The following is a 26,660-nucleotide window of genomic DNA, read 5'->3' on the forward strand; positions in this document are numbered from 1 at the left end:
TCCATAGGTCAACCATCAGTCCTCTGCTGTTTAGAGAAGTAAGTTTTAAGGCAATATTGAACTTTAATAGTTTAATTTCTGTCTCTGTCAAAAACTACGGCTGCAGAGAAAAGGCATCTTACATATTTTATTCATGCCTTTTCAACCATCCAAATTAGCCAGCAACAAGGAATTTTATAAACCAGGACACAAGAGACTACAACCACGCAATCTGTGCCTGTGGACAAGAGTTCTCAAGAGCATTCAGAAAAGGGAGCTGGATGCTGAATGATTTGCACGTGGCTCTGACTACGTGTATAATCACACTGGGAAATGGGAACAGCTAATTTAATGACTCACCATTCTGAGGTCCTCTGGTGGGACACCACTGGCAGTTGTGCTGTAGTCTTTCATCTAAAAAGCATCAAATATGATTACAAGTTGCAAGAGACATATCATAGTACCAAGTTAGTATATATAATAGTACCAACCACAGCAAATTACAGAAAACTTGAGCATAAATATTCACGGTAGAGATTTAGGATATTTCTGCACCTGTCAGATGCTTGCAGAGACCCCTGGGCCAGCCAAGCATGCATTCTATGTCCCTGAACATCGTTGGGAGGCATGATCAGATCTTCTGGAGTTCTTCTGACATTCCCAGTCCACCTTCATTACACATTTGGGTTAACCAGGACTGTCTGGCAGCAGTTCCCACCAACCGATCCACCTTACCACCAGTTGGTGGCCAGATGACAGCTCTGCTCCTCTCTTTATTCGAGTGTCCAACCCATTGGGTCACAGATCTGACGATATGACCACAAACTTAATAAACAACCTTTGGCTAAAATGTTCTGGTACCAAGTACACTTATGATCTACCTTTTGCTTGAACATGCCTTTAGTTATGGACTATCCAGGGCTAGCAAAGAAGTCCAACTACAAAACGGCATTTTGGTTCAGGTCAGATAAGCCATTCCTCTTAATCACCTCCCTCCAGGTTTCTTCATCACTGTCGTCTTTGAGAGGAACTATGTAATCTTCACTTTCCGGGACTCCACTCAGAGTTCCAAGACTGCCAGATACCCTCAAGTGATCCTTGATGCAAAAACACACACCACAGTCAAAGTCCTACCCCCAGCGACTCACAGTTGCATATAGGTGACCCTTTGCACACCTCAGGGAAGACTCCAACATGGAGGAGCTCAGTCAGTCACTTGTGAGTATCCCCACACTGGCCTGGCACCTTTCACATATGGCAAAATGTCAGGAGTCAGCACATCTTGGTCCCAACCTTTGCCTGCTGCCTGGTTTTCAATGCTCCGACCATAAGATGCCCATTCCTCAAGTTTCACAAAGAAAAACAACTCTGGGGGACACCTGTCGAAGGCGGTAAATGAACATCTTTTAATTATCACTGCTGTTCTAATGGTTTGTTTTGGCACAACACACCATCGTTGACAGCTGTTCTGTAGTCCATTATCTTCTCTGTGGGCGTCACTTATTTGACATCTACATAGGTCTCAAACCAGTTCACAAGGGCCAAAATATTGTCCTCTCCACCAGACTCCTACCTATGTCACAACAGAGACAACAAATCACACTGTCATACTGAAGCCACACGGGGAGCCTACAATATATCCCTCATTTTGTCACTGGAACTAAAGGCATTCATTCAAGACTATGCAACCATGAGAACCCCAATCCAACAGACAAGTCTGGCTTAGATCATCCCTATGGTTTATATGGAAAATATGCCAAGAAATGGAAAAGAATCAATTGTGATTACAAGTTGTAAGTAAAGACATGCCATAGTACCAAACCTCTTCAAAGCTCAGCAAATTACATGAGCATAAACATTCAACAAAACAATGTTAGGTATTCCATATTCATTCATTCAATTTCTGTAATGGCTTGTCCTCTGGAGGAGCACGGCTGGAGGCTATCCCAGCCGTCATCGGGCAAGAGTCCAGGTCGACAGTCTATCGCAGGGCTAACACAAGGAGAAAAGACAACCATTCACACACCACAGCCAATTTAGAATCACCAATTAACCTAACAAGCATGTCTTTGGATGGTGGGAGGAAGCCAGAGTACCCAGAGAGAACCCACACAGACACAGGGAGAACATGCAAACTCCACACAGAAAGGCCCCAGTCAGGCGATGGGTCCGAACCAAGAATCTTCTTGCTGTGAGGCATCAGTGTTAACCACCTCACCACTGTGCCGCCAAATATTCCATATTCCAACAGTGAATCCTCTGCTTTTAAGAGAGAGAAGTTAAAGACAAAAAACACATAACTTTCAATTCTGGAGCTGGCAAAAAGTCTTAAACAATAATTGGAACACAAACGTATGGAAAGAATTTCTCACGTTTTATTCATACTTTTTCCAAACAAATTAAACAAACAACGGGAATCATTACCAGGTCACGAGATAGCACAAAAATAAGCGGTAGTTCTCATAAGTAGAGGAAGTTGGATGTGAAACATATTGGGTAATAACGTCTTGAAATATTTAAGAAGAAATGATTCTTAAAAGGTCACTGCAGAAGAATCCTGACTGAGCACTAAAGTGTTCCAAAGCCTTGATAAACAACTCTGAGGGACTCAGGCTTACGCAGTCACCACCAGTCAAAAAACACATTTTCCCTCCATGTTTAATTTCTGCTGCTATTATAATTGTTGAAAGGACACTTGGGGTTTTCTCCTTCTCGAAACTAATTCAAACCTCTGATAATTTCAGTCAGGTGCGCTCTGATGAGGAGATGGTCTGTTGTAGATTTAAATTCAAAATATCTTCAGTTCTTGCCCTTGTTCTTGGGAATCTTTGGCTTTCTCTGACTCTTCTTTTCTGAGTCTTTGTTTTTCTGATGGGTTTTGATCTCAGCTTCCCACTGTTTTTTCACCAGTGTGTACAGCCTCATGGTGGCCTGAGCGTCTTGGACCTGGATAACGCAGAAGGAAAGTGGCAGCAATCAATCAGTTTTGTAATGTTGGCCACTAATATACAGGTGTTTAAAGCATTTGTGCATGTTCCCATTATTTTATTTAAATGACAACTTACAGATGAATGTTCACCCTGTTGGACATTCACGTTGAGGATTTCCCTACAGAGGGCTTTCAGCGACGGTCGACTGCTCTAAAAGAAGAAAATCATCTCATTAGCACCTAAAATTCATGATAAGACCATTTTTCAGGCTACCTCATTTGTTTTTTTGGGGATTCTATTAAATATTTACCTTTACAGCCTTCCTAAAAGGTTTGTACTTCTGAGTGTCCCGAATTTTCTTTTTTGGATGATCCAAGAGCAGAATCTGAAACAGGAGTTTGTTTAAAGTTAGTTTACTAGTGCTCATATTTAGTTTAAAATGTCTTTGTTGCTTCCTAGATAGTTTATCCAGGCTACCTTTAGGTCATTGTGTATGGCATGTCCAACAACTATTCTCCCTTGTAGGATTTTGGCAACTTCCATCTGCACAGTCTTTATATCCTCACCTGCAGTTAAAAAAACAAGCATGATAATATTTTTTTTTTTTTAAAGAAAACACACATTTATATAACCCCCATGCTTGGCAATCATTATAATTAGTAGCAATACAATGATTCATTACAATTAAACTTTATGACTCACCGTCTTTGATGTCCTCTGGTCGGATACCACTGACAGCTGTTCTGTGGTCTGTAACCTTCTCTGTTGGTTTCACATATTTGTCATAGATGCATTTCCCAAACTGGTTTACAAGGGACACACGCGCCAAGATGCTGTCCTCTCCACCAGGACCGACTCCCACCATCTCGCAATCAATGGCCACGACTCTGGTGATGCTGGGTTGGTGAATACAAACATGAAGAGAGTCTTCACTACAGTTTCAACTGACCCGAGGAGCGGTGCCTCTCCATTGTCTCAGTTTTTGCAGTCGCCCTTCTTCATCTCAAATAAAACAACAAAACCTAACCCTCTTGGCATTTACAATATCTAACCAGGGTTTACACATCACTTTTCTACACCATCAATCATTTTAACCTGTAATAAAGGCTGAAGACTATATGGAACTGACCTTGTTGTTTACAAGCTGTATAGCCACAAAATAAATCACAAACAAATACATGCTTTTTCCAGTAACAGTGAGTGGATTCTTGAGTTAGGGATATAGGAACACTACTACTTAAGCATGAAGTGTAAACATCTGTATCCCCATCAAGAGATTTGATCATACGGTACTGCAGCAGCTGTAGCATCAATTTAAACCACTTTGACATGCCACAGAAAATAGTTCAAAGCAATGAACATGTTGTTCATGTAGTAAAGTATTAGAATAAACAGTGTGGACTTATAAAAAAAACCGAACTTTTTTAGAAAAAAGATTGGCAGCATTGCCTTGAAGCCAAATCTGATTTATTAGTAACTGACAGTGAGCAGTTGGCACTGAAGTAACATAATTTTGGAGGTCAGATTTGTTTATTTAATGTTAATCTTGCATGATTGTTGCATTCTGAATTCTCTCTTGGAGCAAAGCTGTGCGGTTCAAACAAGAAACTGGATGTGTACTGTACTGACCCCAGCCGCCACAGCTATAGACTATTTACACTCCTACCGTCTGGCAGGCGGTTCCAGAGCACTCGAACCAGCAGGTTAAGGGACTGTTTTTATCCACAAGCCATCAGGCTACTGAACAGCTAAATTGCCACACACACGCACAATTCCACTTCATTCTTTTTCTATGTATTTATCTTATTTTGCCACATATCTTTTTTCATTCTGCGAAGTCACGTGGGCTCAAAGCACCAAGAATTTCATTACTGGTAATGATGTCGCATTGTTACAGAGATTTGACAATAAAGAATCTTGAAATCTTCAATCTCTTTACCTACCCTTCAAAGGCTTTCTCTTTGACCAGGGTGCTCTCTGTGTTATTGGTCTTGTGTATGCCCTGCTTCTTCCTCATGATCTCTGCAGCCTCTGCTCCCACCGCTGCCTCAATGTCATCCGGGTCAACGTCATCAAACCAAAGGTCCTCTCTATAAATGCACGTACAACATGAGGTTAGCAGCCATTACTATTGTTGACCCAAACATGGAAAGAAATCATTGATATATATACATACTCTGTAGGTTTCGTCTCTTCAACCACAGACTTTTGTTTCTTGGCTGCTTGTGAGCTGTTCGACTTTGCACTACTCCCTTTTCTTTTTGGAGCAGCAGACTGCCTCGACTCCGGCGCAGCTGGCACTTTCGGGTTCTTCAGAGTCCCCTTGGGGAGTCCACTGTTAGGTGCAGTGTTATGCTTCACCTTTTTCTCTGTGTCTGTATGGCTGGGGACTGCATTGTCCTTGGAATCCTTTTTAGAAGATTTTTCTGTTGCTTTTTTGGCCACGACACCGTTCTGATGTTTCGGCGTCACAGGCTTCTTCTTCTCTGGTTCACTGGCCTTTAAAATCTGTGAAAGGTTTAGCAAAGTTGAGGGTTATCTTCAGGTATTGGCAAATACAAATATGCATATTAGACAAACTGGAGAAATGAAACAGCTTACAAACCGCTTGTAAGGTTTTCCAGTTGGCTGAGAACTGTTGGGCATCTTCTGGAGGTGCAGTTTTCTGAGCTTTAGACACTTTTTCCTTGATGAACGTCTTCCGTTTCTGTTTTTTCCTGTTCTTCTTCTTTATTTTGTTGCTTTTCCCTTTAAATGGGGGCTGGCGTGTTGCTGGGTGATTGTGGGGTTTCTTTGCCGCCGCTTTAGACATTATGGACACTTCTGTTTAAATGTTCTGTGTCATTTGTCAAGGCGTGTGAATTCTTCAAGCAGTCTTCTTCAGCCACGCTGGATGCTCAGGGCTCTGTCACTTGGATGCCAAGTACCACTTAAAAACATAAAGATCCGTTTTGTCTCTCCAAAAAAAATGCTTCTCCAGAGTATTGGAGTATTTTTACTCTGTAAACACACAAGTGCAAATTATTTTTGCTTATGTTTTCCTTAAGTGCGGATAAAAACGCTCAGTCGTCGACTTCATGTACTCCGTAGCCATGCTGCAATGTGTATTTCCGAGATGTGCATCGGTCATATATGTCCGTCAAAAACACATTACATCGTTACATGTTGATGTTTCCGCTCAGTCGCGGACTGAACAGTCAAACCCTGTGCTGTGCTGTGCTTTGTCACAAGCATAGATAGAAATAATATTTTATAATCTCACAATATGTAAAATGTTTTGTTCTGTGGTTTGTTTAGCATATTTCTCCATATGCAGAACTAATTGTTTTCGCAACGTTTCACATCGTACTGAATATCACGTGGGACCGTGTTTTGAGCTGTTGATACTGTGGCAGTTTAATGGCTGTAGTATATTTGTTAAAAGAAGCAGCTTGTGTGTTAACAGACAGCTTTATTTACACTTAGAATAAATACGTCGCGTTTATATTTCATCTCTGTAATTAACGTTAAATCAAGAAAGCTCGGTTTACAAAAATCTTAATCAGAACCTGCTCAACGAACTGAACACATAGACTTTTATAGGTATGTAACTACTTTGGGTCTTAAGGTTTCATTCTTTTTTCATTACGCTTCCTCATGTTCCTGTTTTATTTATTTATTTTAATTTCAGATCATGGTGGAAAACTCCCCCTCTCCTCTTCCCGAGAGAGCTATTTATGGGTTTGTCCTTTACCTTGGCTCACAGTTTGGCTTGAGTAAGTTGATCACTGCTATTTTCTCTCTTCTCAGTCAAAGTATAAATTATTGAAAATTATATCAAAACAAACAGGTGTATACATTCAGGTGTACCAAAATACTGTCAATCAAAACGTAACTTTAAATAAAACAAATTCTTATTTTGGGTGTGGTTTTCAAACCAGCCTCTCAGCCTTGTCTGTGTATTCCTCTCCTTTCTCTACAGTTCTGTATTGCATCTGGGCATTCATACCAGAGGAGTGGCTTCATTCAATAGGGCTCACCTACTGGCCTCAAAAGTAAGTAGAATAGCTCTAATCTGATACTAATTATCCAGTAATGAGTTCCCTCTCATGATTCATAAATAAATGCATGAGTCAGGGAAGTATGTGTACCATGTGTTCCTCTTAATGAAACATTTTTCTTGTGTATTTCCCGTGTAGGTATTGGGCCCTTGCATTGCCAATCTATCTACTGGTCACCTTAACGATCATTGCGGTGCTTTTGTTTGGAGTGAACATGAACAACACAGCCCCGCTCGACTCTGTGGACAACATCACAGGTGAGGACGTCATCAAATGCCTACTGTAACATTAAAATTTTATATTCAAGTGAAATTAGTACCACACTGACTACTGATAATACCACCGCCACACCGGCCAGTAGAGTGATCAGCGCTACTTCTTCTCGAAAAAAATTGTTTCAAATAGGAATCACAACGGAAAAGCAGTTTAGACGATGATATGACATAATGTACCAAATATTAAGACATGAGCAAACACTGAAATGAAAAGATTTTGTCATGGAGCGCTGGACTTTCTGTCACCCTTAAATGTGCCCTTCCTTTTGCAGATGTGTACGCACAGGGCCAGAGGACTGAAAGCAGCCGTAAGGGCGGAATACTGCGCCTGAAGGATGTCTCCATTAGTGAAGTCAATAAGATGTTCTATTTATCACCCCAGCCGTGACAGATGAGAAGTGAAGCTCCTGGGGATTTATTCTGGTGTCGCTGTTTACATTTTGTTCATGAAAGATTTATTATACTTTATTTATAAAAAGATATCCTGAATGGTTTGACTTTTTGTGATCCTTTACATGTCCTTATTGGGCAAACGGATGTATTGTGTGTTAATAATATTCTGAGTGTGATGTAACAACATCAGGATGTGATTGTCAAAGAAACTTATTTTATACAATAAATATGTTGTGTTTATATTTTATCTCTGTAACGCTTGGTTTAGTTGCATGAGTAAGAAACCGTAACAATGCTTTTATCTATATTTTGTGCAAGGACTTAACATTTGATGCCATTATCATAAGAAATAAATGAACCATACTGTACCTCCTATTCATGATATTTAAATTATAAGGGGGAGGTTCAAACTTATAGTTCAGCATAAATCAGAATTAGGGTTGTGACAAAAGGTAATCAAGATCCCAGGCATACAGGTTTATTCAATTATTGAAGCATGCTAATTCCCAAAAGAAATCAAAGCTCCCTTCGGTTCATAGAGATTCCAAAGATACCAAAGTCGAGGGTTTGTGCTAATTTCAAGAATATTATGTGATGGAATGTGAGAAAGGAAAGATCAGACTGGAGAAGTTTTTTAGACTTAGATAAACTTTATTCATCCACAAGGGAAACTGCTTGGTCACAGTAGCTTAGTTGCACATAAGAAACACTCTTAGGAACCACAGATAAAATAAAAATAAGTAAAATAAAATCTAGTAAAATAAAAAAAAATAGTATAAGCAAAAATGTACAAATTAGCATATGGTGTACGAATTAGCAAGGAAAATGGATGTTAGTGTAGAGTGCAATTGTGAACTAATCTGTATAGTACACACAAACGACAAAGATTCAAAGTATTTCCATTATGTATAAAAAGTTTAACTTCCCACTTTTATTGAAATATAGTAACATTGGCATGTAGTGAGTATTTCTGTCCTCTGGATGGCGATAACTCATAGCTAAATCAAACATTCAGGCTACTTGCTACTGCAGCTCCTATAGTCATCCTGGAAAACTGGAATAATAAATAAATAAATTCGGGAATATCTGCGCAGTGGTGGACTACACTACAAAACATAGGGAGCTGTTGTAATGGCGGATAACAAGCAGCAGGGGGCAGCAATGCACCAATGCAGCGCTTAGTCTGCTTCACCAAATACAGAAGAAGACAGTGTTTAGCGGCTAAACAACAGTATCATCTTGGATGCTAAACTTTAGCCCATTCATGTTCCAGCGGGTTATTAGTCGTCACCGCTGCTGCACGTTTTTGGTGGACCCAGATAGAAACACATATTTAAACACACTACAGTAGTAACCAGATGGCATTCGCTATGCCGATATGGCTTGCGGTTCAGGACGAGCTCCTCAAACATGGAGAGGCAGAAGAGGGGACTCGAAGCTGTTTCGACGATTTCGACGACGACACTTTGTTTCAGATGTTCCACCTCACCAGACCGTGCATGGAGTTCATCACAGACGCCGTGGGCATCCGCATGAAGAAAGACGACTTGAAGGATCTGGCGCTGCCCGTGGACTCGATGGTCATGGTGGCGCTCAACTATTACGCACACGGAGTCTCCTCCGCCGACATCCTGAAGAGATTCGGGCTGAGTCAGATGGACTGCCTCACCACTATTATTGGCACGGTTTCCGGTGTCATAGCAGGTTTGTCCGACCAGTTCATATCATTCCCCCTGACCACAAAGACTAGAATCAAGGTGGCCGCGAAGATAGAGAAACTCTGCGGGATCCCAGGTGTTCTGGGGGTCCTGGCTCCAGCCCACTTCAGGACCAGAGTGTCTCCCTATGAGAAGGACGCGTTCAGGTCTTTCGTCAACGCCCAGGGCTACACGTCGGTGGTCAGCCAGATCATATGCGACAACGAGGGCAACATACTGAGCGCTGAGAAGTGCTGTGTGGGCAGCACGTATGAGCAGGACATGTGGGACTCTTCTACCAAGGGGAGGGAGATGGAGGAGGAACTGCACGGCCCTTTCTGGGTTGTTGGTGAGATATTCAAAAAGATTCATTCCAGTGGACACAAGCACAGAAATCCATAACTCTCAGTACTCAGTGGCACCAATAACAGATTTCCGGTCCAGATTTCAAATCACTAGGTTTTTCCACAGCCTCAACCATGTCTCACACCTTCAGCAGACTGAATTTACTTAGTTGCCAAAGCAACCAGCATTTGAAGTATAGGTGAAATCTCTGGAAAAGCTAATGGACAGTCAAAGGTCACATTACATACTCACAAATTCTAGATACCCAGGGAGTAAAGTCTAATGTTGGTTTCTTGTGGTCTGACAATGCCGTCATTCTACCCAATATACTTTATAAAGACAGCCCCTTGCCAGTTTATTAGGTACATTTGCATTCTAATGCAACAGTCCTGCATTCAGTGTAGGTATGAAAAACAGTATTCAATGCAGTACTAGGATACAGATGACTCACTGTTTGACAAGGCCAGTTGATAACATTCTTCAGTATTAAAATGCAGTCTTTGAAATTAACATTTGAATGTTCCCCCGTGATGCTGCATTAACTGTGGTCTCTCGTGTTTCTTTTTAAGGGGGTAAAGGTTACCACTTGAGCAAACATGTCTTGACTCCTGTGTCTGAACCTGCAAACGACAGCGAGATCCGCTTCAACGAGGCCCACGCAAAGATCAACAATGTCATGCAGACAACGGTTGGCTCCATGAAGAGGCGTTTCAAGTGCCTGATGCAACTTGGTTTTGCACAAGAAGGCTCTCTGAACAAACAGTCTAATACTATCAAGGCATGCTGTGTACTTCACAACATCGCCAAAAAGTTCTCTGTCCCCCCTCCGCCTGCAGTTGGTAAAATTGAGCCGCTGCCTCCTGCCAAGCAGCATTCGGTGCCAGTAGAGATCAACCCCGAAGCTGTCAAAGCCAGACAGGAACTGATCGACAGTCACTTCTCTGTTGTTTCTAATAATCAGGACAATCAACGAAGTAACATCACAGAGGAAGATCACTGACGCTAAGAATACACACTGGAACCAACACCCAGTTTACACTGATAAATTTATGCACAGTTAGTTTGAAAATAGTACATTATTTGACAACTTACTGCATTTCATTTACAGACTTGGTAGAAGCACGTTCTGCTATTTGTTTTAAACAAAATATTTTTATTTTTTGTACAAAGAATTGTTTTCTACCTGCATCTGTTATTGTTAATAAATGTAATATTAAAACATTCTTTGGTCATCTTTTCTCATATAATTACAGTAATCGTACACATTTGGTAGGATCAAGATGTAAAAGTTAAATAATATCTCAGGTGTGCCATTTGTGTACAATAAATAGATAAAATGTAAATCATTGTAATAGAATAAAATACAACATGCAGTTTTTGATTAAGTGCTTAAAGGATTGAGTGCAGGTTTGACACTAGTTATCTATCTTGTTTTTGTGAAACTCTCTGAGTGCAGTGGCGTTGACATATATCATGTCCACGTTCTCATACAGATTCTCCTCAGGTATCTCTTTTGGCTGCAGACGGTCCATGATGCACTGGTGCAGGAAAACATACTGGGACTGAAAAGAAGTGGCACAAAAATTGTAGGTCATTTGAAATGTAAAAAAATACCTTGTGTTTATATAATCTATGTACGCATTGCAATCAGACTTCTTTGTATGCAGAATTTCTATTGAAAGGGTAATGCGTCAGTGTTTGCTGAGTAGGCACTCGTGTTTGCACTTGAAATTCAATAGCGGAAAAAATGTAAATGTACATAGAAACAAAGGTACAGTGTGGTTTTTATTCACTGAACAAAAAGTAAGGTTATAGTTTACCTACATGCAAACCCTTTCCCTGTAGTGGGGCTATTTATGGCCGCCTCACGTGGTTGGTTTATATTTAACTAACTGAAGTTTCAAAATGATTGAGATGTTTATACAAGGACTTGAAAATAAGGACAATACGATTTCATTTTAAATCTTAAATTCAGACAGACTGACTTGTGTGGAGATTTAAATAGGGCAGTAGAAAAGACATTTTCAGACCCCTCTTGTAGAGATGAAAGAATAAAATTGAGCAGTCACATAGACATCGGAGCATAGCTTGCAAATGCCCCAGCATCACCAACTAAAAGGAAGCGGAGCTGTACTTAAAAAGGAAGTGGCTGCTCTGATGAATAGAACTTTTACCTCTGTCTGCACCATGTGTGGTCGATTCAGTCTCATCTTGTGCACAAAGGCGTTGATCCCCACAGCTTGTTGATTCTGCAGCTGCTGAAGCAGTACATCCAGGGCAATTATAGTGCCTGTCCTCCCCACTCCAGCGCTAAAAGAGAAACAACACAGCACAAGTGTTATCACGGGATACTCCTGATGGTTTTTAATTTTGTGTAGAAACGGTCGACACCTGACCTCAGAGCACTGCCTCTTGAGCAGGAGTTACAAAAACACACACACTTAACCCGCACGTTATGCACTTGATGCTTTTAAGTGGTATTTAGAGCTAACCAATGTCCCATAATTCAACACAGTTTACTGTGGCACACAAAACCCGTTGTTTTATTGTGCCTATATGCCGACAATATGTTCCATACCTAGAACTTTTAACAGAAAGAAACAATTCAATATAATATTAAGCAGTCTCTTTTATGTATAGTACACCTGTTTTAGATACTGTCATTCTTTGTTAACTGTATTCTAACAAGAGCGCGATTGCGTCATAAACAGTATTTGTGTTCTAGCTAGCTAATAAAACAGTTTTTGACATTTTTGTTATCTGAAGCTAGTTTTCATATGAAGGCACCATGCCAATGTGTATTTTTCTCTCCCTGGATCCCATATTGAAAGAAAACAGTTATTCTGTACCTGCAGTGAACCACAGTTGGTGATCCAGACCCTTCTTTCTCGATGTGCTGTCTCACCAGTCCTCTGAATTGGATCAGGACTTCAGTGCACTGGGGGACTCCATGGTCGGGCCAGGCAGTGAAGTGGAAATGTTTCACTGTGCGTTCTTGTGATGTGTTTTTCTGTGAAGAGGGTTCATACTGAGCAGTTCAGTTACTGTAGGTACTCTGTTTTCTTCATTGAGAGCAAATATGTGTCCGTTACAGCAATATATTTATGTTTGTTTTTTCTGCCTTGGAGATATGGTAACATGTTAATATTATTTACACTTTTAAAAAATCAGAGATGTTTCGTACATGTTTCACTCTAAATTCTCTCAGTGTCCAGTTTGCCTGCTGTTGCTCATATCTGCTGTGGACCACCAACTCTCCACAGAGGCAAGGTTGGCTGTCTGTGGGCCAGTACTGTTCACACTTGGTCTACGAAAGTGAAACAAGAAAATTAACAATTAAAAAAAATCCTTGATCTGTATAGTGTTTTGTGTGGAATGAGGACAAATCAGATCAGCACACAAACTACAATGCATCTCTAGATTTTAAATTTCCCATAAAATTCGTCCATAAAACATGTTAAAAATTTTCCAAAGGCTTAAAGCCTTACCCGTCCTCCTTCAATGCAGTTGGTTACCATCACGATGCCAGTCACTTTTTGTTCCCAGACCATTCTCCAGAAATCGTTGACTGTGGAAGGCAGAGGACCTTGAGTGGCAATGTATTCCCTGTTGCTGTTGTACCCCTGAGAAGCAGTAGACACTGTTAATGTATGCATTTATTATATGTCTAACGTTGGTCAGTATAGAATAAAAAATTAAATCACATGTATAGATATTTTATCGAAGTTTCAGGTTTATTTAACCTGTCCTTTCTCGCTTAAGGACAGTTTGAATTAAGATTTTTGTAAGTTTGCTGTGTTATAGTTACAAAAATATAAAGTAAAACGTACTGGCATGTAATTGGCATTAATGTAGTCTGAAGTCCCACTAGGATCTGATGAGGTTAGCTTCACCCGACACCAGTCATCTAGAAAAAGAAGATGGTTTAACTGCAAAGTAGACATTGCTTAAATAACCACAGATGATTAAGTAGATCTGGACCACTTCATGAGTTGTAGTATGGAATGTTTGTAGTGTGGTCCAACAGTGAGAGGACAGACTTACATGGCAGGACATTGGTGAAACGATTTTTCACTTTGTTCTCAGGTAGAAGAGCTGCCCTTCGTGTCTGGTCCGTGCCGACAGTGCTGAGGTCCTATGTTACAAGTTGGCAAGTGACGTGCCGTGACATTAAGACAAAGCCAACATGAAAACAAATGAAGCAATACCCCAACTGTGCACACACAGCTTTGTCGAGCTTTGTCAGGAAAATAAGAACACGTGGAAGAGAGAAAGATATAATTCAATTTCTGCACCTCATATTCCTGGCTGAAACCTCTGTTCTCATCCAAACTCAGCTGATTGAAGTGGTCTGGAAACTTTGCTGCAGATATGGCTCTGAAAAACAAGAATTCATATCACTTTGTATACACGATGGAACAATAAAATGAACAGCAATCAGGATTTAAATTCATTTTAGATGCAGTACATATTTCCTATGTGGTTGTGCATTTTAATACAAAATATAATAAAAAAAAATTACTACAATGTGACGGACAACACTATGAAGAAATGATGAAACACACACTTACTTGGCCTCTTTATTAGACTGTTTGGATCCACTAATGAATGACTTTTTTCTGCTGTGAGAACAAATCAGAGTTTCACTAAATGAGTCTAACAGACTAAAAGTTCAGGGAGAATATATAACTTGTGTTAGACCAACCTGATGATGTCTGGTCTTTTAAGGAAAATGAAGATAGCCAGACAGACCAGGATACAAAATAGCACTACAGCACATACAGAGCCTGCAATGACTCCTGCATGGAGTAAAATAATGAAATGCTTTGAAACCTAATTATTTACAACAGTCCCTGTTTGCATCACAGTGACATATCTTTATATTTTGCTTTTCATGGTGACTTTTACTCACCCCTTGGATCAGAAGGACAATCAAACTCAAACGTATTACTTCTTACAGACCCAGAAAGTGAAGTCACTGACACTTCATATGTTTTAGCAGGTTGGAATCCCTTTAATATGAGCGATGGGTGTGTCTTGCCTTTAGGACTTTTGTAAGTTTTTCCAGTCACGTTCACTTCCACAGAAGTCCACACACCATCCATTACATTTAATACAATGGCGATAGAGTAGCCACCACCGCTGTACTCACAGTGAGCACTTAAATCAGGAGCGCCTGGGGGAAAAAAAAGAAAGGAGGCCTCACTCAATCGATGAATTAGTATTTAAAATAATTAAATGCAAAAGATTCCACTATTATAGCTAAATTCTTGAGAGCATTAATCTTAAACTAGACTGTGAAATATGCTTGTACTCAATATTATTTCTGTAGAAAATGTAGACAAACATTTGTTTGGGTATCAGCTGTGGTGAGACAGGTTTATACTTACGGAGTGTTAGATTGTGGCGACACTGTGTATAAAAGGTGTTATTCATTTCATACTGTAGATGAATCTCGTAGGTTGCACCGGGGTAAAGTCCAATAAATAACACATTTCTATCTCCAGGACGGACAGTTTGTGATTCATTAGCGGCAGTTGCAGTCGTGAACAAGCCTTCAACCATTCCACGGATTGTTGAGTTAGTAACATGCCAGTCTGCAGTGGCACAGTTTATAGCTGAAAAGAAATGGATGACATAATAGTTAGTAACTACTTGTTACTACTTATTAAGAGTTTTTATTTGTTGAAGTTATTCAACCAATAGAACATTAACTTTAACAATTTTACAAGATTAAAACAGTCTTACTTAATTTTCAAAAACAATGATAATTTAATATTTTTGTGTGTTGTTTTTTTGTAAGTTTTATCTTCTCAGAACAAATCATACAGGTAGAAAGATTTATTCAGTTCAAACTATTAGCAAATAACACCCTTCTGTTATTGAAAAACTTGAAGCCTGCAGCAGTTTGTATGATAAATTATATCTCACCAGATATTTATAAATAAACAATCATTTTAGTTTGTCTGATGACTTGGGTGTTGTAAGAAAAACATCAGTTTACCAGTTAATATTCAGAAATCACCTACTTGTCACTGCACTAAAATTGTATCCAGTGCTGTGGACTCCGTTAACCACAGCGATGAGAGTGAAATTGTATAATGTCCCACCATACAGACCAGAGACCACAAAGACTTTTTGTGCCCCTTCTAATGTAATGTTCTTGTCCATGCCATTATAACGTAGGATGTAATTCAAGCTGTCATTAACCATTTTCCATTTCAGAGTTATACTAGTCTCACTTCGTGCAATCTGCTCCACATTCTCAACATTTTTTGGAGCTGAAAGAAGACAGAGGACAAACTGTTATTTCAGTAGAAAAACTAAATATAAAACAGAATCTTACTTCATTTTTAAAAACAACAATAATTTCATATTTTTGTATGTTGTTTTTTGTAAATTTCATTCTATTTTCAAACAGTCATACAGGTAAAAAGTTTTATTCAGTTCAAACTATTTTGTCAAAAATCTTAAATAACACCCATTACTGAAAAACCTACAGCAGTTTGCATGATACATTATATCTCACCAGATATTTACAAAAAAACAGTCATTTTAGTTTGTCTGATGAATTGGGTGTTGTAAGTAAAACATCAATTTACTAATTAATATTCAGAAATAACCTACCTGTCGCTGCACTAAAATTGTATCCAGTGCTGTGGACTGTGTTAAAGTCAGTGATGAGAGTGAAACTGTAGTTTGTCCCAGCATACAGACCAGAGACCACATAGACGACTTCTTGTGTCTCTTTTAATGCAATGTCCTTGTCTATGCCATTATAACGTAGGATGTAATTCAAGATGCCATTAACGTTTTTCCATTTCAGAGTTATACTAGCCTCAGTTTGTGCTATCTGCTCCACATTCTCAACATTTGTTGGAGCTGAAAGAAGACAGAGGACAAACTGTTATTTCAGTAGAAAAACCTAAAACTAAAACAGAATCTTACTTCATTTTTAAAAACAACAATAATTTAGTATTCATGTATGTTTTTTGTAAGTTTCATTCTATTTTTATATTTGCTCCAAAACAGTCATAAAGATAAAAAAAAGTTTTATTCAGTTCAAACTATTTTGTCACTGTCAAAAATCTTAAATAACACCTTTCTGTTACTGAAAAGCCTACAGCAGTTTGTATGATACATTAGATCTCACCAGATATTTACAAGTGAACAGTCATTTTAGTTTGTCTGATGAATTGGGTGTTGTAAGTAAAACATCGATTTACCAATTAATATTCAGAAATAACCTACCTGTCACTGCACTAAAATTGTATCCAGTGCTGTGGACTCCGTCAAAGTTAGTGATGAGAGTGAAACTGTAGTTTGTCATAGCATTCAGACCAGAGACCACGTAGACTTCTTGTGTCTCTTCTAATGTAATGGCCTTTTCCATGCCATTATAACGTAAGATGTAAGTCAAGGTGTCATTAACCTTTTTCCATTTCAGAGTTATACTAGTCTCAGTTTGTGCAATCTGCTCCACATTCTCAACATTTGTTGGCGCTAAAAGAAGACAGAGGACAAACTGTTATTTCAGTAGAAAAACTAGAAATACAACAGAATCATTCATTCATTAATTCATCTTCTATAAATGCTTGTCCTGTGAAGGAACAATAAAACAACAAAACAAGAATAATTTAATATTTTTAGGGGTCCATGCAACAACGTTGCAGGATCCCTATTGATTTTCTTGCGATTTTTAATCTTCTTTGCCTTAATGATTAATCTCCTTCTGCTTGACTAAAAGTGTGTGCTCAGAATAAACTGCAAGGGCGAAAGGCATCAAACCTGGTAACTTGGTAGAAATCTGAGCATGTCACTTTGCCAAGGTGTCAATACAAATGCCCTCTGCTAGGTGGCGCTATAATAAGCCAATTTACATTTTGGCTCATATCTCGAGAACCGTGTGGCCAAGAATCAAAATTCTTTCTCCCTCTGATTCCTTATATAGCCCTGGTTCTAATGGACTAGGCCACACCCATTTCCGCCTGCCATTTTTTTCCGCCATTTTGAAAAAATTGCACCTCTTAGCAAAATCAGCTCTTCCTAGCATGTTCATCCAATTCTCACCAAACTCGGCATATATCATTTATGGACAAAGATAATGAAAATTCTTCAAAGGAACTTTAGGAGGGTCACTGATTACAAAGTTAATGGCTAATTAATTCTTATGGTGCGGCGCAGTAGGCCTATACTTCCAAAGCTAATATTTTGTTAAATATATACCCAAACTTAATCAAACTTCATACCATTGATAATAATATGATTCTGTACAAGCACCCCAACTTTTGTGACCCTTGGGTCTGTAGGGGGTGCTACAAAGGCAACATTTCAAAAACTCAAATAGCTAACTTCATGAAATTTGGCATACACAGTCTGTAAAATATTGTGTAGATGCCCATCAAATTGCGTGACATTACGTCTACAGAGGGCGCTACACGTGACATAGTAACTTTCATATGACTTTAAGGCCTATAACTTTTGAGGTATTCACCCAATCCTTATAATCATGCCAAGTTTCGTGAAATTCGGGCAGTAGGGGGCGCTACAACGACTACATTGTAGTATCTCACAAACCACCACAGTAAACCGCTTGAAATTTGACACTATTAATCTGTGGATGACTCCTTACAAGCCCACCAAGTTTTGTGCAATACGGTCTATAGGGGGCGCTACTGGTCACTTATGTCTCTGCATGCCGCTCTGGGATGACTTTGCCATGGCATGGACCCCTTTAGGATCGCTTGCGATCATGTAGTTGTATGTTGTTTTTTGTAAGTGTCATTCTGTTTTAACATTTTCTCCAAAGCAGGCATACAGATAAAATTTTATTTACTTCAAACTATTTTGTAACTGTCAAAAGTCTTAAATAACACCCTTCTGTTACTGAAAAGCCTACAGCAGTTTGTGTGATACATTAGATCTCACCAGATATTTACAAATAAACAGCCATTTTAGTTTGTCTGATGAATTCAGAAATAACCTACCTGTCATGGCACTAAAATTGTATCCAGTGCTGTGGACTCCGTCAAAGTTAGTGATGAGAGTGAAACTGTAGTTTGTCCCAGCATACAGACCAGAGACCACATAGACTTCTTGTGCCCCTTCTAATGTAATGTACTTGTCCATTCCATTATAACGTAGGATGTAAGTCAAGGTGTCATTAACCTTTTTCCATTTCAGAGTTACACTAGTCTCAGTTTGTGCAATCTGCTCCACATTCTCAACATTTGTTGGAGCTAAAAGAAGACAGAGGAGAAACTGTTATTTCAGTAGAAAAACCTAAAAATAAAACAGAATCTTACTTCATTTTTAAAAACAACAATAATTTAATATTTTTAGGGGTCCATGCAACAACGCTGCAGGATCCTTATAGATTTTGTTGCGATTTTTATTCTTCTTTGCCTAATGATAAGTCTCCTTCTGCTTAGCTAAAAGTGTCATCAAACCTGGTAACTTGGTAGAAGTCCAAGCATGTCACTTTGCCAAGGTGTCAATACACATGCCTGCAGCTAGCTGGTGCTATAATAAGCCAATTTACATTTTGGCTCATATCTCAAGAACCGTGTGCCCTAGAAACAAAATTCTCTGATTCCTTATATAGCCCTGGTTCTAATGGACAGGGCCACACCCATTTCCGCCTGCCATTTTTTTCTGCCATTTTGAAAAAATTGCACCTCAAAGCAAAATCAGCTCCTCCTAGCCTGTTCATCCAATTATCACCAAACTTGGCATATATCATTTATGGACAAAGATAATGAAAATTCTTCAAAAGAACTTTAGCAGGGTTATTGATTACAAAGATAATTGCCAATTAATTTGTGGGCGTGCAACAGTATAACTCCAAAGCTAATATTATGTGAAGTATATACCCAAATTTAATCAAACTTCATATCATTGATAATAATATGATTCTGTACAAGCACCCCAACTTTTATGACCTTTGGTCTTTAGGGAGTGCTACAAAAGCAACATTTCAATATCTCAAAACCTGCAATAGCTAACTTCATGAAATTTGGCATACACAATCTGTAAAATATTGTGTAGACGCTCATCAAGTTGTGTGACATTACGTCTACAGGTGGCGCTACAGTTTTCACGGAAACATTTCAAAAGATTTGTAAGGCCTATAACTTTTGAAGAATTAACCCAATCCTTATGAAACTTAGCAACCCTCATTATGATATGCTTGTGTACAATCACGCCAAGTTTTATGCAATTCGGGCTGTAGGGGGCGCTACAACCACTACATGTTTATATCTCACAAACCACCACAGTAAGCTGCTTGAAATTTGACACTAATAATCTGTGGATGACTCCCTACAAGCCCACCAAGTTTCGTGCAAAACGGTCTATAGGGAGTGCTACTGGTCACTTATGCCTCTGCGTCCCGCTCAGGGACAACTTCGCCATGGCATGGACCCCTTTAGGATCGCTTGTGGTCATCTAGTTGTATGTTGTTGTTTTTTGTAAGTTTCATTCTATTTTTATATTTTTTCCAAAGCAGTCATACAGATAAAGTTTTATTTAGTTCAAACTATTTTGTAACTGTCAAAAGTCTTAAATAACACCCTTCTTACTGAAAAGCCTACAGCAGTTTGTATGACACATTATATCTCACCAGATATTTACAAATGAACAATCATTTTAGTTTGTCAGATGAATTGGGTGTTCATATTAATTTACCAATTAATATTCAGAAATCACCTACCTGTCACTGCACTAAAATTGTATCCAGTGCTGTGGACTCCGTCAAAGTTAGTGATGAGAGTGAAACTGTAGTTTGTCCCAGCATACAGACCAGAGACCACATAGACGACTTCTTGTGTTTCTTCTAATGTAATGTCCTCATCTATGCCATTATAACGTAGGATGTAAGTCAAGGTGTCATTAACCTTTTTCCATTTCAGAGTTATACTTGTCTCAGTTTGTGCAATCTGCTCCACATTCTCAACATTTGCTGGAGCTGAAAGAAGACAGAGGACAAACTGTTATTTCAGTAGAAAAACTGGAAGAAAAACAAAGTCTTACTTGATTTTTAAAAACAACAATTTAATATTCATGTATGTTTTTTGTAAGTTTCATTCTGTTTTTATATTTTCTCCAAAACAGTCATAAAGATAAAAAGTTTTATTCAGTTCAAACTATTTTGTCACTGTCAAAAATCTTAAATAACACCCTTCTGTTACTGAAAAGCCTACAGCAGTTTGTGTGATACATTTGATCTCACCAGATATTTACAAATAAACAGCCATTTTAGTTTGTCTGATGAATTCAGAAATAACCTACCTGTCATGGCACTAAAATTGTATCCAGTGCTGTGGACTCCGTCAAAGTCAGTGATGAGAGTGAAACTGTAGTTTGTCAGAGCATTCAGACCAGAGACCACGTAGACTTCTCGTGTCTCTTCTAATGTAATGTTCTCGTCCATGCCATTATAACGTAGGATGTAAGTCAAGGTGTCATTAACCTTTTTCCATTTCAGAGTTATACTAGTATCAGTTTGTGCAGTCTGCTCCACATTCTCAACATTTGTTGGAGCTAAAAGAAGACAGAGGACAAACTGTTATTTTAGTAGAAAAACTAAAAATACAACAGAATCATTCATTCATTCATCTTCTATAACCCCTTGTCCTGTGAAGGTTCGCGGGGAGGCTGAAGCCTATCCCAGCTGTCATAGGGTGAAAGGTGGGGTACACTCCGGACAGGTAGCCAATCTATCACAGGGCTAACACAGAGAGACAGACAACCATTCACACTCACATGCACACCTATGGTTAATTTAGAATCACCCATGAACCTAATGAGCATGACTTTGGACGGTGGGAGGAAGCTGGAGTACCCGGAGAGAACCCACGCAGACATAGGGAGAACATGCAAACTCCACACAGAAAGGCCGAGTCGGCCCATGGATTCGAACCCGGGACCTTTTTCCTGTGAGGCATCAGCGCTAACCACCTCCCCACTGTGCCGCCCAATACAACAGAATCTTACTTAATTTTTAAAAACAACAATAATTTCATATTTTTGTATGTTGTTTTTTGTAAGTTTCATTCTATTTTTTATATTTTTTCCAAAACAGTCATACAGATAAAGTTTTATTTAGTTCAAACTATTTTGTAACTGTCAAAAGTCTTAAATAACACCCTTCTGTTACTGAAAAGCCTACAGCAGTTTGTATGACACATTATATCTCACCAGATATTTACAAATGAACAATCATTTTAGTTTGTCAGATGAATTAGGTGTTCATATTAATTTACCAATTAATATTCAGAAATCACCTACCTGTCACTGCACTAAAATTGTATCCAGTGCTGTGGACTCCGTCAAAGTTAGTGATGAGAGTGAAACTGTAGTTTGTCCCAGCATACAGACCAGAGACCACATAGACGACTTCTTGTGTCTCTTTTAATGCAATGTCCTTGTCTATGCCATTATAACGTAGGATGTAATTCAAGGTGTCATTAACCTTTTTCCATTTCAGAGTTATACTAGTCTCAGTTTGTGCAATCTGCTCCACATTCTCAACATTTGCTGGAGCTGAAAGAAGACAGAGGACAAACTGTTATTTCAGTAGAAAAACTGGAAGAAAAACAAAGTCTTACTTCATTTTTAAAAACAACAATTTAATATTCATGTATGTTTTTTGTAAGTTTCATTCTGTTTTTATATTTTCTCCAAAACAGTCATAAAGATAAAAAGTTTTATTCAGTTCAAACTATTTTGTCACTGTCAAAAATCTTAAATAACACCCTTCTGTTATTGAAAAGCCTACAGCAGTTTGTGTGATACATTAGATCTCACCAGATATTTACAAATAAACAGCCATTTTAGTTTGTCTGATGAATTCAGAAATAACCTACCTGTCATGGCACTAAAATTGTATCCAGTGCTGTGGACTCCGTCAAAGTCAGTGATGAGAGTGAAACTGTAGTTTGTCAGAGCATTCAGACCAGAGACCACGTAGACTTCTCGTGTCTCTTCTAATGTAATGTTCTCGTCCATGCCATTATAACGTAGGATGTAAGTCAAGGTGTCATTAACCTTTTTCCATTTCAGAGTTATACTAGTATCAGTTTGTGCAGTCTGCTCCACATTCTCAACATTTGTTGGAGCTAAAAGAAGACAGAGGACAAACTGTTATTTTAGTAGAAAAACTAAAAATACAACAGAATCATTCATTCATTCATCTTCTATAACCCCTTGTCCTGTGAAGGTTCGCGGGGAGGCTGAAGCCTATCCCAGCTGTCATAGGGTGAAAGGTGGGGTACACTCCGGACAGGTAGCCAATCTATCACAGGGCTAACACAGAGACAGACAACCATTCACACTCACATGCACACCTATGGCCAATTTAGAATCACCCATGAACCTAATGAGCATGACTTTGGACGGTGGGAGGAAGCTGGAGTACCCGGAGAGAACCCACGCAGACATAGGGAGAACATGCAAACTCCACACAGAAAGGCCGAGTCGGCCCATGGATTCGAACCCGGGACCTTTTTCCTGTGAGGCATCAGCGCAAACCACCTTGCCACTGTGCCGCCCAATACAACAGAATCTTACTTAATTTTTAAAAACAACAATAATTTCATATTTTTGTATGTTGTTTTTTGTAAGTTTCATTCTATTTTTTATATTTTTTCCAAAACAGTCATACAGATAAAGTTTTATTTAGTTCAAACTATTTTGTAACTGTCAAAAGTCTTAAATAACACCCTTCTGTTACTGAAAAGCCTACAGCAGTTTGTATGACACATTATATCTCACCAGATATTTACAAATGAACAATCATTTTAGTTTGTCAGATGAATTGGGTGTTCATATTAATTTACCAATTAATATTCAGAAATCACCTACCTGTCACTGCACTAAAATTGTATCCAGTGCTGTGGACTCCGTCAAAGTTAGTGATGAGAGTGAAACTGTAGTTTGTCCCAGCATACAGACCAGAGACCACATAGACGACTTCTTGTGTCTCTTTTAATGCAATGTCCTCATCTATGCCATTATAACATAGGATGTAATTCAAGGTGTCATTAACCTTTTTCCATTTCAGAGTTATACTAGTCTCAGTTTGTGCAATCTGCTCCACATTCTCAACATTTGCTGGAGCTGAAAGAAGACAGAGGACAAACTGTTATTTCAGTAGAAAAACTAAAACTAAAACAGAATCTTATTTTATTTTTAAAAACAACAATAATTTAATATTCTTGTATGTTGTTTTTTTGTAAGTTTCATTCTATTTTCTCCAAAACAGTCATAGAGATAAAAAGTTTTATTGAGTTCAAACTATTTTGTCACTGTCAAAAATCTTAAATAACACCCTTCTGCTACTGAAAAACTTGAAGCCTACAGCAGTCTGTATGATACATTATATCTCACCACATATTTACAAATAAACAGTAGTTTTGGTTTGTTTCATGAATTGGGTGTTGTAAGTAAAACATCAATTTACCAGTTAATATTCAGAAATCACTTACCTGTTGCTGCCCTAAAACTGGATACAGTGCTGTGGACTGCTATCTTCTTCACATTCTCAACATTTGTTGGAACTGAAAGAAGACAGAGGACAAACTGTTATTTCAGTGGAAAAAATAAAAATAAAACAGAATCTATACTTACTTACTATATTTCTAAAAAATAATAATATTTTTGTGTGTTGATTTTTTGTAAGTTTCATTCTATTTTTATATTTTCTCAAAAACAGTCATTCAGGTAAAAGGTTTGTTCAGTTCATATGATTTTGTCACTGTCAGAAATGCTTGAAATGACAAATAGTTGACAGTTTCTTTTGACTTATACCACACAAACTATCATTTCTGATTGGCACCCATAGTGTCACATCTTCAATCAAAGACAAAAGACCGTAGTTCGCTGGAGTCACTGTCGCTGTTGTTGGAGTGATTATTGTTGTCTGTGTTACTGTAGTCGCTGTGCTTGATGGTGTTGTGGTGGAGTCAGTTACTCCCTAAACACAGAAAAAGAGTCATTTTAGGGAAGAAAAAATAATAATCCCAAATGTTTACTTCCGTATTGAACTAAACTGACATGACAGGGGGTTAGAAAAAGTTGCTCATTTGTATACAGTAAATGATTGAAGTACAGGAAACTTGAGGAAACATCTGGGAATGTCAAATGCAAATTATGGTCCGGAAACTGTCTCAATATCTTGCAAATGCTGTGTTATACTTAACTCATTGTGCTTTATAATAAAATGTATTTTATATTTTTTGTCCTAATTCTAATTAAAATTTCTGATAAATACAGTACAGAATAGACAGCTGGGATAGGCTCCAGCAGACCCCCGTGACCCTTAACAGGAATAAGCGGGTACAGAAGATGGATGGATGGACAGTACAGAATGTAACAAGAATTGTGCCCAGCTACATCGTCTTGTCTATAATATACAGTAAGTTTCTGAGATACCACTACCTTTACATGTTATTTCCTCATTCATGCTTTTGTTTTTTCCGAGGAAGTGAGAGAGAGAATAGATAACTGCTGCAGAGCATGACTGAATTCATATTTCACCATCTAAAAAAGTCCATTGTTTTGATGTTGCGCAATTCTTGCAGTTTTCCGTACAAACTCAGAGAATGTAATCCTATTGTCTACACTTCATTTTGATTAACTTAAAACACATTCAGCTCTCTTTGTGGTTTTGACAGTTTGTTTGACTGTTTCCTTTTGTTGAGGGCTATCTGATTACGATCAAAGGGAAGGGTTAAAAAAAAGACTTACCCAAAGTTGGCTCAAGAAGACACACAGCAGCAAGTGTTTTGAGTTGGTTTTGGAAGATAAAATTTTCATCATTGCCAAGTATCACTAACCTACACACATTCTAACATTCTATGAACTTGTCAAATTCCTTTGTTGCCCCAAGACGAAGTCCAACTTGCTATTTTCAGTACTGCCACTAGTTTGCTGACAAAAAGAAAAACACAGGTTCTCTCCAAAGCTGGTGCAGCCCAATAGTAACTTTATTCCAGTGGTGTTGACTTTTAATTCTTAACCATGTACTCCTTTTCTAACCTCTGGTCCCTTCTCATATTGGCAAGTGACTAAGTAAATAGCTGCTTCTCCTTTTTGGCCGTGTACAACCACAGAAACCTTTGCCCCGCCTGTTACTTCCTTATTAACGGCCATAGTGTGCCGCTTGTCAAAGGTCCGTCAATCAATATACTGGCCTGCTTTACATGCTTTCCAGTTGTAATTTCATGCTATCACTGCCAGTATCATGCTAGCGACTGCCCCTTTATTACGGGTAATTAAAATATTTGTTTTTTTATTTCTGAATACTGGCAAAGCTTTCGTATACTAGTCGAGAAAAGTAGTAGATTCTTTATTGTCTTTAAGGAAATCTGTCAGTCTGTACGAAGCCTCACATGAAAACATATATACAGAGAACATTCACAGCATATACACATTTATACACACCTCTAAACACCTAATATGCGGTTTGTTTTGTAAAGAATTTTATAATTAGAATAAATAAGGATTTTTATGGTAAAATCACTGTAAAGTCTCTTCAGCTGGGTTCGTTTCACAGAACAAAAGATTTGCTTTTGGTTTCTTTGCACTGCTATGGTAGGGGGTGATATATATATATAGCTTCCTTGTGGTTGAGCGCTACAAGGAACTGTGATCAGAAAATATCACCAATATACTTTTACCAGAACAGAAAGTCTGCCTAGTGTTTATGGCCCATATAAGATATGATGGTCAATAAAAGCGCTGACATGTCAAAAAAAAAAAATGTTGTCTACTGTTGTGCACTATGGAAAAATAACAAGGAAGTGAGCATTTATAAATTATAAAAGTTTTCTCATCTATTAATAGGACATGACTGCACTCTTACAGGAGAACTAGAATGAGCTTCTGTGTTTGATAGTGAGTGTGTTGGATAGCCTTTTTGAAAAGGGATCTAGTCACCATTCACACACAATTACAGTATTTTATGATTTTAGGGGGGAACTGTCTGTTTAATATTTAGCT

General features: G+C 38.5%; 4 protein-coding genes across 4 annotated transcripts; 2 read left to right on the forward strand and 2 right to left on the reverse strand.

Annotated features, from left to right (window-relative positions):
* Positions 1-1,875: 1,875 nt before the first annotated feature.
* Positions 1,876-6,029, reverse strand: rexo4 (REX4 homolog, 3'-5' exonuclease). The gene is made up of 8 exons (XM_084567208.1): positions 5,515-6,029; positions 5,086-5,417; positions 4,853-4,999; positions 3,612-3,805; positions 3,387-3,475; positions 3,220-3,294; positions 3,045-3,119; positions 1,876-2,925 (listed from the first exon to the last, which is right to left on the reverse strand). Exons 1-8 carry the CDS (start codon positions 5,719-5,721, stop codon positions 2,779-2,781), a joined length of 1,266 nt encoding a protein of 421 aa, XP_084423334.1. The 5' UTR covers positions 5,722-6,029; the 3' UTR covers positions 1,876-2,778.
* An 82-nt stretch (positions 6,030-6,111) lies between these two features.
* Positions 6,112-8,098, forward strand: pigp (phosphatidylinositol glycan anchor biosynthesis, class P). The gene is made up of 5 exons (XM_084567216.1): positions 6,112-6,491; positions 6,580-6,664; positions 6,871-6,943; positions 7,088-7,206; positions 7,497-8,098. Exons 2-5 carry the CDS (start codon positions 6,583-6,585, stop codon positions 7,610-7,612), a joined length of 390 nt encoding a protein of 129 aa, XP_084423342.1. The 5' UTR covers positions 6,112-6,491; positions 6,580-6,582; the 3' UTR covers positions 7,613-8,098.
* A 487-nt stretch (positions 8,099-8,585) lies between these two features.
* Positions 8,586-11,025, forward strand: LOC311504201 (putative nuclease HARBI1). The gene is made up of 2 exons (XM_084567210.1): positions 8,586-9,663; positions 10,229-11,025. The coding sequence occupies exons 1-2, from the start codon at positions 8,976-8,978 to the stop codon at positions 10,657-10,659; spliced, it is 1,119 nt and encodes a 372-aa protein (XP_084423336.1). The 5' UTR covers positions 8,586-8,975; the 3' UTR covers positions 10,660-11,025.
* Positions 11,026-11,058: 33 nt separating this feature from the next.
* LOC311504189 (receptor-type tyrosine-protein phosphatase H-like) lies at positions 11,059-26,585 on the reverse strand. The gene is made up of 24 exons (XM_084567195.1): positions 25,407-26,585; positions 24,531-24,633; positions 24,146-24,217; positions 23,523-23,777; positions 22,526-22,777; positions 21,948-22,202; positions 20,949-21,200; positions 20,371-20,625; positions 18,647-18,898; positions 16,911-17,162; positions 16,287-16,541; positions 15,689-15,940; positions 15,050-15,277; positions 14,572-14,835; positions 14,365-14,458; positions 14,231-14,281; positions 13,955-14,036; positions 13,704-13,794; positions 13,490-13,566; positions 13,148-13,282; positions 12,844-12,966; positions 12,509-12,669; positions 11,834-11,969; positions 11,059-11,221 (listed from the first exon to the last, which is right to left on the reverse strand). Exons 1-24 carry the CDS (start codon positions 25,476-25,478, stop codon positions 11,075-11,077), a joined length of 4,116 nt encoding a protein of 1,371 aa, XP_084423321.1. The 5' UTR covers positions 25,479-26,585; the 3' UTR covers positions 11,059-11,074.
* Positions 26,586-26,660: the final 75 nt, after the last annotated feature.

The sequence above is a fragment of the Chelon labrosus genome (assembly GCF_963514085.1).
Source record: "Chelon labrosus genome assembly, chromosome: 19".
Taxonomy (NCBI): Eukaryota; Metazoa; Chordata; class Actinopteri; order Mugiliformes; family Mugilidae; genus Chelon; species Chelon labrosus.

Bases quoted from the DNA above. Each gene is read 5' to 3' on its own strand.
- pigp (XM_084567216.1), top strand. From the start codon at position 6,583: ATGGTGGAAAACTCCCCCTCTCCTCTTCCCGAGAGAGCTATTTATGGG. The intron at 6,665-6,870 runs GTAAGTTGATCA...CTTTCTCTACAG, and splicing joins TGGCTCACAGTTTGGCTTGA to TTCTGTATTGCATCTGGGCA. The intron at 6,944-7,087 runs GTAAGTAGAATA...TTTCCCGTGTAG, and splicing joins CTCACCTACTGGCCTCAAAA to GTATTGGGCCCTTGCATTGC.
- rexo4 (XM_084567208.1), bottom strand. From the start codon at position 5,721: ATGTCTAAAGCGGCGGCAAAGAAACCCCACAATCACCCAGCAACACGC. The intron at 5,000-5,085 runs GTATGTATATAT...GTGCATTTATAG, and splicing joins GAAGAGACGAAACCTACAGA to AGAGGACCTTTGGTTTGATG. The intron at 2,926-3,044 runs GTAAGTTGTCAT...TGCGTTATCCAG, and splicing joins AACAGGGTGAACATTCATCT to GTCCAAGACGCTCAGGCCAC.
- LOC311504201 (XM_084567210.1), top strand. From the start codon at position 8,976: ATGGCATTCGCTATGCCGATATGGCTTGCGGTTCAGGACGAGCTCCTC. The intron at 9,664-10,228 runs GTGAGATATTCA...TTTCTTTTTAAG, and splicing joins CGGCCCTTTCTGGGTTGTTG to GGGGTAAAGGTTACCACTTG.
- LOC311504189 (XM_084567195.1), bottom strand. From the start codon at position 25,478: ATGATGAAAATTTTATCTTCCAAAACCAACTCAAAACACTTGCTGCTG. The intron at 17,163-18,646 runs GTAGGTTATTTC...GTCTTCTTTTAG, and splicing joins CAATTTTAGTGCCATGACAG to CGCCAACAAATGTTGAGAAT. The intron at 15,941-16,286 runs GTAGGTTATTTC...GTCTTCTTTCAG, and splicing joins CAATTTTAGTGCAGCGACAG to CTCCAAAAAATGTTGAGAAT.